The 12,419-nt window shown below is 35.6% G+C and overlaps 1 protein-coding gene, 1 pseudogene and 1 gene segment (V, D, J or C); 2 read left to right on the top strand and 1 right to left on the bottom strand.

Annotated features, from left to right (window-relative positions):
* Positions 1-12,419, bottom strand: part of mapk8ip3 (mitogen-activated protein kinase 8 interacting protein 3) — a gene marked incomplete in the record, with an annotated part of 1,049,817 nt that overhangs the window by 278,763 nt on the left and 758,635 nt on the right.
* Positions 4,715-5,544, top strand: LOC108228970 (annotated as a pseudogene).
* Positions 6,844-7,280, top strand: LOC108228969. The segment is given in 2 exon segments: positions 6,844-6,886; positions 6,970-7,280. Coding segments are annotated over 2 exon segments (354 nt in total).

Genomic DNA, 12,419 nt, shown 5'->3' with positions numbered 1-12,419 from the left:
AACTCTCTGCTGGACAGGTAGAGGCTTTTACTGATTTTATATCAGAAAACAAAGAAGTTACTAACATATTACATGGTCTCATATTCTTTTTTTAATTTTTTGCAGGTGTTGATGGTCAGACTCTGACAGAATCTGAATCAGTGGTTAAAAGACCTGGAGAATCCCACAGACTGACCTGTACAGCCTCTGGGTTCTCATTCAGTGACTACTGGATGAACTGGGTCAGACAGGCTCCTGGAAAAGGACCGGAGTGGGTTGCTTCTATTATTTATCATAGTGGCAAAACCACATACTATTCTCAGTCAGTCCAAGGCCGGTTCACCATCTCCAGAGACAACAGCAAACAGCAGCTGTTTCTGCAGATGAACAGTCTGAAGACTGAAGATTCTGCTGTTTATTATTGTGCTCGAGAGCCACAGTGACTGAAGTCAGTGGAGCAGCTGCACAAAAACCTATAATGATCTGATCTGGTGTAACAGACCTTGATAAAAAAGTTTCTGCTCTAAATATTTCACACAAATTCATCAAATCTGTCAAATTGAATTAGGAATTTTCTATCAATTGTAGAAAAAAAAGAAAAAGTTTTTTAGAGAATTAAAAACAATTGGTTACCAGATTTTGTCTAATATGTTAAAAAAAAAACTGACAGACAATACAACATCCACTGCACTTTCAACAATATTTCAATCTGTCTTCTTTACAATAAAAGTAATGTGTGAATGAAATAATTTCACTGAAGCTCCATCTGATAGTTTAGTTCCTGTCTGCAGCCACAGAAACACAAAGAAACCTGAAGGAAACATGAAGCAGCAGCTGTTTCTTCCTGTTCTTTGGAGGCTTACAGGACAAATGTACACAGATAAATGTATCACCTGCCTCTGCAGATGAAAGCAGAGCAATAATGTTTTTGCCTGTCTGTGTAAATAATATACTTGTATTTATGTTTGTACTTTTGTACCATTAGCAAATTATTTTATTATCCAGCTTTCTTAGATAATTTTTTTTCTATCAAATCAGAGTTGTGTCTGAACCTATAAATAAAAAAATGTATAGCCTAAGGTGGTAAAACAGTCTACAAAGTAAGATAATACTGCAAAATGAAAAAAGGCAAAAATATAGTTTACATTCATTAGTTTTGGGAGAACTACAAAAATAAGTGTTTATTCATTGCTACAAAGCAACACATGGTTTGGTTATCCACTGATATTGATTTAAATTTTCTTATTGAAGTGACATTTAATGAAATAATAATTTTTGTCTTAAAACTTCACATGAACAGCTCCCCTTATTCTTTTTTTCTTACTGCTCGCAGTTTTATTAAAATGCTGTCATCTAACCAACAATCAGCAGCTTTTAAACATAATTTATGTATCTGTAAGATAATTTTTAAACATATTGTCTCGCTTCAGTTTTTCTGTTAAGACTTGTTTCACTGTTTCATTGTTAGTTTGATTTTATACAAACTTGGGCTCCTCCTACCTGCTATAAAAATATCCCATCAGTGTGGAGCTGAGTTGTCAGGATGTCTGTTTCATCAGTCAACATGTTTTCTGCAGCTCTGTTCCTGCTTTTAACAGCTGGATGTGAGTTTCTTCAGACTTATCACAGACAGCAGGTTATTATTTTCATTATGTCTTGATAATTTTTAATAAAACATATTCTTCTTTTATCAGGTGTGAAGTGTGAACAGCTGACTCAGCCAGCCTCTGAGACGGTGCAGCCAGGTCAGCGTCTGACCATCAGCTGTCAGGTCTCTTATTCTGTCAGCAGCTACTACACACACTGGATCAGACAGCCTGCAGGGAAAGGACTGGAGTGGATGAGTGAAGACTCAGCTGTCAAAGATTCATTAAAAAACAAGTTCAGTGTGAACTTAGACTCCTCCAGCAACACAGTGACTCTAACTGGACAGAACATGCAGCCTGAAGACTCTGCTGTGTATTACTGTGCGAGACGGAGAGCCACAGTGACACAAACCAGCAGCAGAGCTGAACAAAAACCCCTCAGAGCCTCAACACTGGTAATATAACTTATCAGCCAGAGGAGGCGCTCTTTGACCACTAATGATTTCAGAGCAAATCTTAGATAAATCAGAAAGTCCTGAAAGGTAGATATACTGTAGTGTTTAAAACATAATCAGAAAAATAAAGTTTTTGCACATAAATAGAAAACAACAAAACACATCACCATTGGTCAGTGATATGAAGCAGCACAAGTGTAAGTCAACAGAAACTTTTAAACATGTCAACATAAATCAACATCCTGATTCATTTTAAAGCAGCTCTGTATGAAAGCATCGTGAAATAAACCACTAATCTAAAAAGGAACAATTTTGGTAACAACAATAATTTTAAAAACAAGTAGGTGATAATAAGTGGATCAACATCAGACTTTGAGTCTCAACCTTTGGTTTTATAAATTCTACATAATAAGCAATGCTTCATTAAATACACAGGAATCCTTAAGAGATACCTTTCTGTTCTGGTCACCATTTCATATATTACTTGTAAAAAAAAAAAAAAAAANCATGCATAATCAGACATTGTACAGTAAAATCATGAGCAACAGCAGCATCTTTTTTAATTTGTGTCTACCTCTCGTTTTAATTATTGTTGTATGGTGAGCATGAAATACCTTTATCATAAAGTATTTAGTTATTACTTTTGATCTTTAACATAGTAGGTTTATTGTGTCATGGTAAACACAAAAGAATTTGAGCAACTTATTGAGACAATAACCAGCATTCACTGAACACAAATCAATAATGCTTTAATGTTTGTTAAGATAATAAAAAAACATTTGCATTACATTGCATTATCACGGTGCATATTTGCTTTTTGATTGCTGGTTATGGCTTTTAAGTAAATATAATTAGGATTACAAAACTTCTAATAATTCTTAAAACCAAGTTTTCATGTGAAAAAGCACTCAACAACAAGTCTTAATATATTCAGCTATTGTTAGTTCAACCTAATTTTATTTCACTGGAGGAGGAGTCAATGCAAACTCAGAGATTATTAACTTCTAATCTGACTGCAGAGAGTCAGACAGAGCAGAGACACAGATCAACATGATGAGCTACAGGACAGGGCTGCTGCTTTTAACTCTCTGCTGGGCAGGTAGAGACTGTCACTGAGCTGATGAGTTTCAGCCAAGCTGCTAATTCAGGGCAATAAATTGTAGTTTTATTTACAAACAATTAATCAAGTAATTTTTCCTCCTTATACTTACAGGTGCTGCTGGTCAGACTGTGAGACAATCTGAATCTGTGGTTAAAAGACCTGCAGAATCCCACAAGTTAACCTGTACGACCTCTGGAATCTCATTCAGCAGCAGATGGATGGTTTGGGTCAGACAGGCTCCTGGAAAAGGGCTGGAGTGGATCGCTACTGAGACTAAGGGTGACACTAACAACTACTACTTTCAGTCTGTTCAAGGCAGGTTTGTTGTCTCCAGAGACAACAGCAGAGAGCAGCTGTTTCTGCAGATGAACAGCCTGAAGACTGAAGATTCTGCAGTTTATTATTGTGCTCGAGAGCCACAGTGACTGAAGCTGGTGGAGCAGCTGCACAAAAACCTGCAAAGCACGAATGTTGTTTTCCCCTCACAAAATTAAACAAATCTAGAAATTAAATAAAAAAAAGTTTAAGTTGGTCATGCTGTGAGCAAATCTGAAATTGTATGACTCTAAACCCTCACATGAAGAATAATATAATACTGAATATACGGAATGAAATACACACCAGCAGTGCTTGTTGTGTTATCTGAATCTGAACAATAAATATATGCTTTAATATTTAAAATTAAGGCCACATTGCACACATTTTGTAGGTTTTAGGCAGTGGTTAATTTTTGACAGAGTGAAAAAATAAAAGTGTTGATTTATAATTTAGACATACAAAACTGATTAATATTGAATATTATTAAAAGGTAATGATTTGCAGCACAAATGAAATCTGTTTTTTATCCTTTTTTATAATTTATTTTACAATGTAGTCATGTCCTCTGGTATCCATCAGGGGGTGCTGTAGCACCCTTCATACTTCCAACATGTTTGAATTTCTGTTACTTTATTAAACATAATTTATCACAAGCTAACAGCCATACTGTATAATTTAGGATTTACAGACGTTTTTATTTTAAGACTCAAATATTCCAAAGCCAAGTTTGAACATGAACATTTGTATTTATAGTAAAGTAGGTTTTGCTTCAAATGTTTTGGTTGATTGTCAGCAGTTTCTTTGATTCTAATTCTCTATACAATCTCATTTATTTCTTTTAGCTGAACTCTAAGATTATTAATTATCTGAACATCATCTACAGATCTCTTATTTTTCAAACAGCTGCTACAAAGTTTAGTGAAATCTGTTCAAACTGTTAAATGATCAGACAACATCTCAAGATAAAACAAACAAAAGAATTTATAATGATGAATGCTTCTATTTGTAAAAAAATTGTATGAGAAGAATTTTGTTTACTTCAGCCCATTCAGACAAAGTAAGAGGCTCTAAATGGGGAAAATATTTTGTCTAAAGTTATGTTTTTTACTGTCTGAGCATGAACTAACACAAATCTAAATCAGGCCTGAACATTTGTTACTCAGAGGCTGAACACTTGTTGCAGGAAGCCACCAGAGGAGGAGCCGTAAGATCACTAATGTTGGTTAAGGAACCATGTTTTCTGGCTGTAATTTTTCTGTTAAGGCTTGTTTCACTGTTACATTGTTAGTTTGATTTTATACAAACTTGGGCTCCTCCTACCTGCTATAAAAATATCCCATCAGTATGGAGCTGAGTTGTCAGGATGTCTGTTTCATCAGTCAACATGTTTTCTGCAGCTCTGTTCCTGCTTTTAACAGCTGGATGTGAGTTTCTTCAGACTTATCACAGACAGCAGGTTATTATTTTCATTATGTCTTTATAATTTTTAATAAAACATATTCTTCTTTTATCAGGTGTGAAGTGTGAACAGCTGACTCAGCCAGCCTCTGAGACGGTGCAGCCAGGTCAGCGTCTGACCATCAGCTGTCAGGTCTCTTATTCTGTCAGCAGCTACTACNGGATATACAACTTACTACAAAGATTCTCTCAAAAACAAGTTCAGCATTTCCGCAGATTCTTCCAGCAACACAGTGACTCTAACTGGACAGAACATGCAGCCTGAAGACTCTGCTGTGTATTACTGTGCCAGAGAGCCACAGTGACACAAACCAGCAGCAGAGCTGAACAAAAACCCCTCAGAGCCTGAACACCTGTTACCTAATGGACAAAAAGCCCTCAAACAGCTATCATTTTAAAACCAGCTTTTTATTCAATAGAAAACCCCCACTTATTTTAGCAACAGAAATAGAGATAAAAATCAGATTCACTTTTTATACTTTTGTTTTACTCACAGTATTTATCTTTAATGTAAACCAATTGTCACACATTTATTAGATAACTGATACTAATTGGTACTGATAACCATTCAAGTTTTAGGAGAAGGATTTGAAGGACAGCAGAACACGAAGGTGTTTAAAAAAATAAGCTTGTTTAGATTCTTAGTGATGCAGAACATGACAAAACATTAAAAAGACAAAACAATTGGACTTTTATTCTGTAACTGAAGCGAAACATCTTCAGCTACAGAAAAAAAATTCCGTTGTATTTTTTTTGTAACGTTTTTGGATTTGTTTCAGAATTTATTTGAAACAGTATGTATCAGAATGATTTATAAAAAATTGGTAAGGTGAATCTTTTGAATAGAACTGAAAAAAAGAAAGAAATAGAAATAAAAAATAAATATAAACAGAAACAGGAGTGAGCTGAGTTCGACAGTCCTGGAAATCAAAAGTGATGAAGAAGCAGAGGAGTGAAAAATAATTGCATGGATGAACAACTTTTTTTTTTTTTAAATAAACTTTTGTCAAAGCTTCACATCTTATATTTCTTGTCAAAGTAGCTGGGAACCCTCCACCCAAATGAACTGAGTCAAACTGGAGCTTAATTAATTAGTTGTTAAATGTACAGTTAAGAATCTTTAGCTGCATTAAAGAGATTTTAATAAACTTATCTCACATTTACTCTTCCTGTTTCTCCCAAACAAAATCATCTTTTTCTATCAAACAAAATGAATTTATGATACCTTCTGTTTTTATATATTATTGTATCACTTTTTACAGCTGCAGTTTTAGGAATTTTCAGTCAAAATTTAAATTGTTATGATGCATTGATTTTATGAGGATTTATGATTATTAATGTTTGTTGACATCCGGTGGACGATGTAGTGGAACAGAAGAATCACATTCAGCAGCAAAAAGAAAAGAACAATGAAATAAAACTTTAGTTTAAACCCTTCAAGTATCTTTTTCGTTCATTAAAATCTGTGCATTTCCATGCCTGAATTAATCAGCTGCTTCAATACATAATACAGATGTTTAGATCATCAAACACCAAGACACAAGTAGAAAATCATTACAATCCTTTAAATTCATCCAGGAAATTGTTGTTTGTATCTGTTTTTTGGTATAAAATATTTTACACTGAACAGTTAATGTGCTTCACTGATTTTCTTTTTATGCAGCACTGACTTTTTTAAAAAAAGGTTTTATAACAAAAATATAACTTGCTTAACAATACGATACATAACACAACTAAAAAGATAAAAAGCTGATTCAATCATTTAATTGCTGAAAAGTTTTGAACTCTTAAATGTGTTTAAAAATTCCCATCATTACATGATTTGCAAAATATACATTGTTGTCTTTTTTAGCTCCAGTTTGATCCGTCCTGTTAGGAGGAGTTTATGCAAATTGATTTCTTCTTAAACTGCTGAGACGATGACAGAGACAAACAGTTCAGTAAGATGGACCGCAGAGGGCTGCTGCTTCTAACTGTCTTCTGGGCAGGTGAAACACTCGTATCTTGTAGATTTTTTTCTCACCCAGATTTCAGTTTCATTTATTAAAGTTTTCTGTTTTTGGTTTGACAGGTGTTGATGGTCAGACTCTGACAGAATCTGAATCAGTGGTTAAAAAACCTGGAGAATCCCACACACTGACCTGTACAGCCTCTGGGTTCACAATCAGTGGTTGGTGGATGAACTGGGTCAGACAGGCTCCTGGAAAAGGACTGGAGTGGATCGCTGCACATTATGACAGTAGCAACATCCACTACTCTCAGTCAGTTCGAGGCCGGTTCACCATCTCCAGAGACGACAACAAACAGCAGGTGTATCTGCAGATGAACAGTCTGACGACTGAAGATTCTGCAGTTTATTATTGTGCTCGAGAGCCACAGTGACTGAAGTCAGTGGAGCAGCTGTACAAAAACCTTCACAACGTCTGTTTGTAGATTTAAGACCTAAATAACTAAAAAGTTCCTTTTATTAAAAAATACTACATGTTTCACTTGAAATTCTCATTGACTCGTTTAAAAATGACAACAACTTTAGGTGTAAATTACTTGTTCATAATCTTCAATTTATTTACAAATGATCAGAAGAAGTTGATGTTTAGTTGATTGTTTTTGACACTGTGATTAAAAGCTACATGTTTGGTGAAATAACCTTTTCTACACTTTCAGTAATATTTGACCACATGGTGTCTGGATTTTAAATGAAAGTTTTGGTTTTTCCACATGAGTGTTTGTAAGTTGCTCCTGACAGAATCTCACTGTTCTCACAAAGAAAACACCAGTAAAATAAGCTGTGAAACACTTAAAAATGAAGAAATTAATCTAAATCATATATAATAAAGCCTGAGGCTCATAACTTTGCTTCAACAAAATCAAATATTCTTTAGTTTTAAAATATGTTGGAGGGGAAAAATGTTTTTAAAAGAAGAGTGTAAGTGTCTCAAGTTTTCTTCACTTTTTTTTCTTTTTGGTTTGTCTGACATTTCTATATAAACAATGGAGGAAACACGTTTTTTTCTGTTTCTGTATCATGAAAACAACAATAATGCATACCAAAACAAAAAGCGTTATTTTTCAAAAGAAAATAAACAAAATAATAAATTCATAGATAATGCACATAAATAGCAAAGGACATATTTGACAAAGTTATTATGAAGGAAAAACATTTTTTTCCTTCATATTAGCTTTTTTGATTTAACAATTTTATACAGGTATGCATTTAATACAGCGTATTTTCTGCTCTTATGGAAACTTTTTGGAGTCACATGATCTTTTTTACCCTATAGAGTTAAGAGGAGGGTCGATGCAAACTCTTCTTCTTTTTAAACCACATGAGTTCTCGTACAGTTCATGGCTGAACTCAGAAGCTTTTATACATATTTGTAATCTGCTGTTTTTATCTTAAAATGGAGAAAATAGTCATATGGAGTTCACTTTTTGTCATTTTTATTCATGGTAAAACTTTTAGTTCATTCTTTTTGAATTAATGGTTTAACAGTTTGACAAACAATGACCATAAACTTTATTTATTTATTTTTTTCTTTCAGGAGTCTTTAGTGAGATCAGACTGGATCAGTCTCCCTCTGAGGTGAAAAGACCTGGAGAAACAGTGAAGATGTCTTGTGTAATTTCTGGTTACAGCATGACAAGCTATAATATCCACTGGATCCAACAGAAACCAGGCAGAGCTCTGGAGTGGATCGGATGGATGAACACTGGTCAAAACTCTGCTAGCTATGCCAGTTCTTTTCAAAGTCGTTTCTTCATGACAGAAAATGTCCCCAGCAGCACTCAGTACCTGGAGATCAGGAGCCTGACAGCTGAAGATTCGGCTGTTTACTTCTGTGCTCGACAGCCACAGTGACTGAAGACAGAGGAGCAGCTGCACAAAAACCTCCACAGACAACTAACAACTCTGTGACCTCAGTCACATCTGGGTTTCCTCTGCACTGCAAGAACCTGTAATAAAGTCTAATAAATTCATCACAAGAGTGTTTATTTTTTACAATGATGAATCAACAACATATTGTAGACATTAGATTCAGGATTATTTGATACAAATTTAAAACAGATCTACATAATCTGTCATTAGTAGGTGATACTAATAATAGAATATATCAAATAAAACATTACTTATTTTGTAAATGACGTCTACTCAAAAGAAAGTAAAGTGTGAACCTGTGTGCCAGGTTCACTTGTCAACATAACAATGACCCAAAGCACACAACAAGCACAACACAGGAGAGGCCTAAACATGATCTCAGTGGACAGCAACTGTTAGGAGACTAGATGACAACTCAAATTTATGAAAACAACAGCAACATTTTCACTTGCAGTTTCACTGAATTGCAGATGAAGACCCAGAGCTGTAAACAGTGAACACAGCAGTGAGCCTTGGATTTTTGTTACTTTAAAAATCACAATTTATCATAAGGTGAACAAGGAGAACAAGTTTGTTTACTTCAGACAATTCCAACAAAGTGATAGGCTTTAAATGGAGAGAATATTTATACTAAAGTTATGCTTTTTACTGTCTGAGCATGAACTAACACAAATCTAAATCAGGCCTGAACATTTGTTACTCAGAGGCTGAACACTTGTTACAGGAAGCCACCAGAGGAGGAGCTGTAAGATCACTAATGTTGGTTAAGGAAACATGTTCTCTGGCTTTAACTTTTCTGTTAGGGCTTGTTTCACTGATACATTGTTAGTTTGGTTTTATACAAACTTGGGCTCCTCCTACCTGCTATAAAAATATCCCATCAGTGTGGAGCTGAGTTGTCAGGATGTCTGTTTCATCAGTCAACATGTTTTCTGCAGCTCTGTTCCTGCTTTTAACAGCTGGATGTGAGTTTCTTCAGACTTATCACAGACAGCAGGTTATTATTTTCATTATGTCTTGATAATTTTTAATAAAACATATTCTTCTTTTATCAGGTGTGAAGTGTGAACAGCTGACTCAGCCAGCCTCTGAGACGGTGCAGCCAGGTCAGCGTCTGACCATCAGCTGTCAGGTCTCTTATTCTGTCAGCAGCTACTACACACACTGGATCAGACAGCCTGCAGGGAAAGGACTGGAGTGGATGAGTGAAGACTCAGCTGTCAAAGATTCATTAAAAAACAAGTTCAGTGTGAACTTAGACTCCTCCAGCAACACAGTGACTCTAACTGGACAGAACATGCAGCCTGAAGACTCTGCTGTGTATTACTGTGCGAGACGGAGAGCCACAGTGACACAAACCAGCAGCAGAGCTGAACAAAAACCCCTCAGAGCCTCAACACTGGTAATATAACTTATCAGCCAGAGGAGGCGCTCTTTGACCACTAATGATTTCAGAGCAAATCTTAGATAAATCAGAAAGTCCTGAAAGGTAGATATACTGTAGTGTTTAAAACATAATCAGAAAAATAAAGTTTTTGCACATAAATAGAAAACAACAAAACACATCACCATTGGTCAGTGATATGAAGCAGCACAAGTGTAAGTCAACAGAAACTTTTAAACATGTCAACATAAATCAACATCCTGATTCATTTTAAAGCAGCTCTGTATGAAAGCATCGTGAAATAAACCACTAATCTAAAAAGGAACAATTTTGGTAACAACAATAATTTTAAAAACAAGTAGGTGATAATAAGTGGATCAACATCAGACTTTGAGTCTCAACCTTTGGTTTTATAAATTCTACATAATAAGCAATGCTTCATTAAATACACAGGAATCCTTAAGAGATACCTTTCTGTTCTGGTCACCATTTCATATATTACTTGTAAAAAAAAAAAAAAAAANCTCTAAACTCTGTGTTTGTTTCAGCTGCTCGGGGTCAGTCCCTCACCTCCTCAGAGCCAGTGGTCCACAGAGCAGGAGAATCGGCCTCTCTGTCCTGTAAAGTACAAGGACTTTCTCTTGCTTGGTTGCACTGGATTCGTCAGAAACCAGGAAAAGGACTGGAATGGATCGGACGTATTGACAGAGGAACTGGGACGATATTTGCCCAAAGTCTCCAGGGCCAGTTTTCTATCACCAAAGACACGTCCCAAAATGTTGTGTATCTGTCTGTGAAAAGCCTCAAACAGGACGACTCTGCAGTTTATTATTGTGCTCGAGAACCACAGTGATGCAAGAGCTGAGAACGCTGCACAAAAACTGAATAACACTGATCTCTGAGGGAGGCAGTGAAGCGTGTCAGGAACAAAACTAGAACAAAACTAATCCTTGTCTCCTTCCTGTAAGGAGGAGTTCCTGCATCCTGTTTTCTGGTTTTACCTATCAAGCTGCAGCGAGGACAACAGAGACTTTGGACAAACAGCTCAGCATGATGGGCTGTCTGAAAACTTGTAATGAAAGTAATGTTTTACAGAAGCAACCTTTTCTGCATCTCTTCTAGCTGTGCTGTTTGAAAAGGTGACAATCAAAGTCTACATTTTATCATTTTAAATTAGTAATGACAGAATCTCACTGCTTTTCACAAAAAGCACAAATGCATAAAAATAAAAAAGTCTCAAACAAACTTTAGAGAAACACTAAAGATTTCAAAATATATATATATATATAAAAACTTGTATAGGCTAATGGGTTTGTTTACCTTTTACAAAATGCTATTTTCTCATTTAAGCCAGGTCACTGAATCAAGTATTTGTCAAACAATAACTTCAGTTTCTTTAATTCTTTTGATTTTTGTGTGTGGAAATGAGTTTTACAATTTATGTATCAAAGAAATAAACTATACCACATGACAAAACCTTGTCTTTTCAGGCATACATACTAGCAGAGCACAAGTTTAAGACAATTGTTTTGAAACCAGAAAAAAAGGTTTGTTCAGAAATGTTATACAATTATTTTTACTTTTCAAAGTTTCTCAGCTCATGAAAACATGTTTAGTTTTTTAACCTGTAGCGTTAAGGGGAGGGTCTATGCAAACTTCCTCTCATAAAAACCACATCCTCAGTGAGTTCTTGTAGAGTTTATGACAGAACACTGACAGGGTTTTTTGTGTATTTGTCATAAAATCTAACAGCACTGAATATCTGCTGTTATTGTAGATGAAGAAAATGATCATCTGGAGTTTATTTTTTGTTATTTGTATACATGGTGAGAATTTTAGTTTGTTTAGTTCATTGTTAAAATATATAATTTAGTTAGATGATCACCTTAAGGTTTGTCTTCCTACAGGAGTCTGGAGTGAGATCAGAATGGATCAGTCTTCATCTGTAGTAAAAAGACCAGGAGAGACAGTGAAGATGTCTTGTGTCTCATCTGGTTTTAAAATGACAGACTACTACATTCACTGGATCCGTCAGAGACCAGGCAGAGCTCTGGAGTGGATCGGGAGAATGAACGCTGGTCAAAACTCTGCTAGCTATGCCAGTTCCTTTCAAAGTGGTTTTGTGTTGACTGAAGACGTCCCCAGCAGCACTCAGTACCTGGAGATCAGGAGCCTGACAGCTGAAGATTCGGCTGTTTACTTCTGTGCTCGACAGCCACAGTGACTGAAGACAGAGGAGCAGCTGCACAAAAACCTCTAC

This window comes from Kryptolebias marmoratus, linkage group LG12 (assembly GCF_001649575.2).
Source record: "Kryptolebias marmoratus isolate JLee-2015 linkage group LG12, ASM164957v2, whole genome shotgun sequence".
Lineage (NCBI taxonomy): Eukaryota > Metazoa > Chordata > Actinopteri > Cyprinodontiformes > Rivulidae > Kryptolebias > Kryptolebias marmoratus.
Note: the sequence above shows the minus strand (reverse complement) of the source record. Positions and strands in the feature narration are given on the sequence as shown.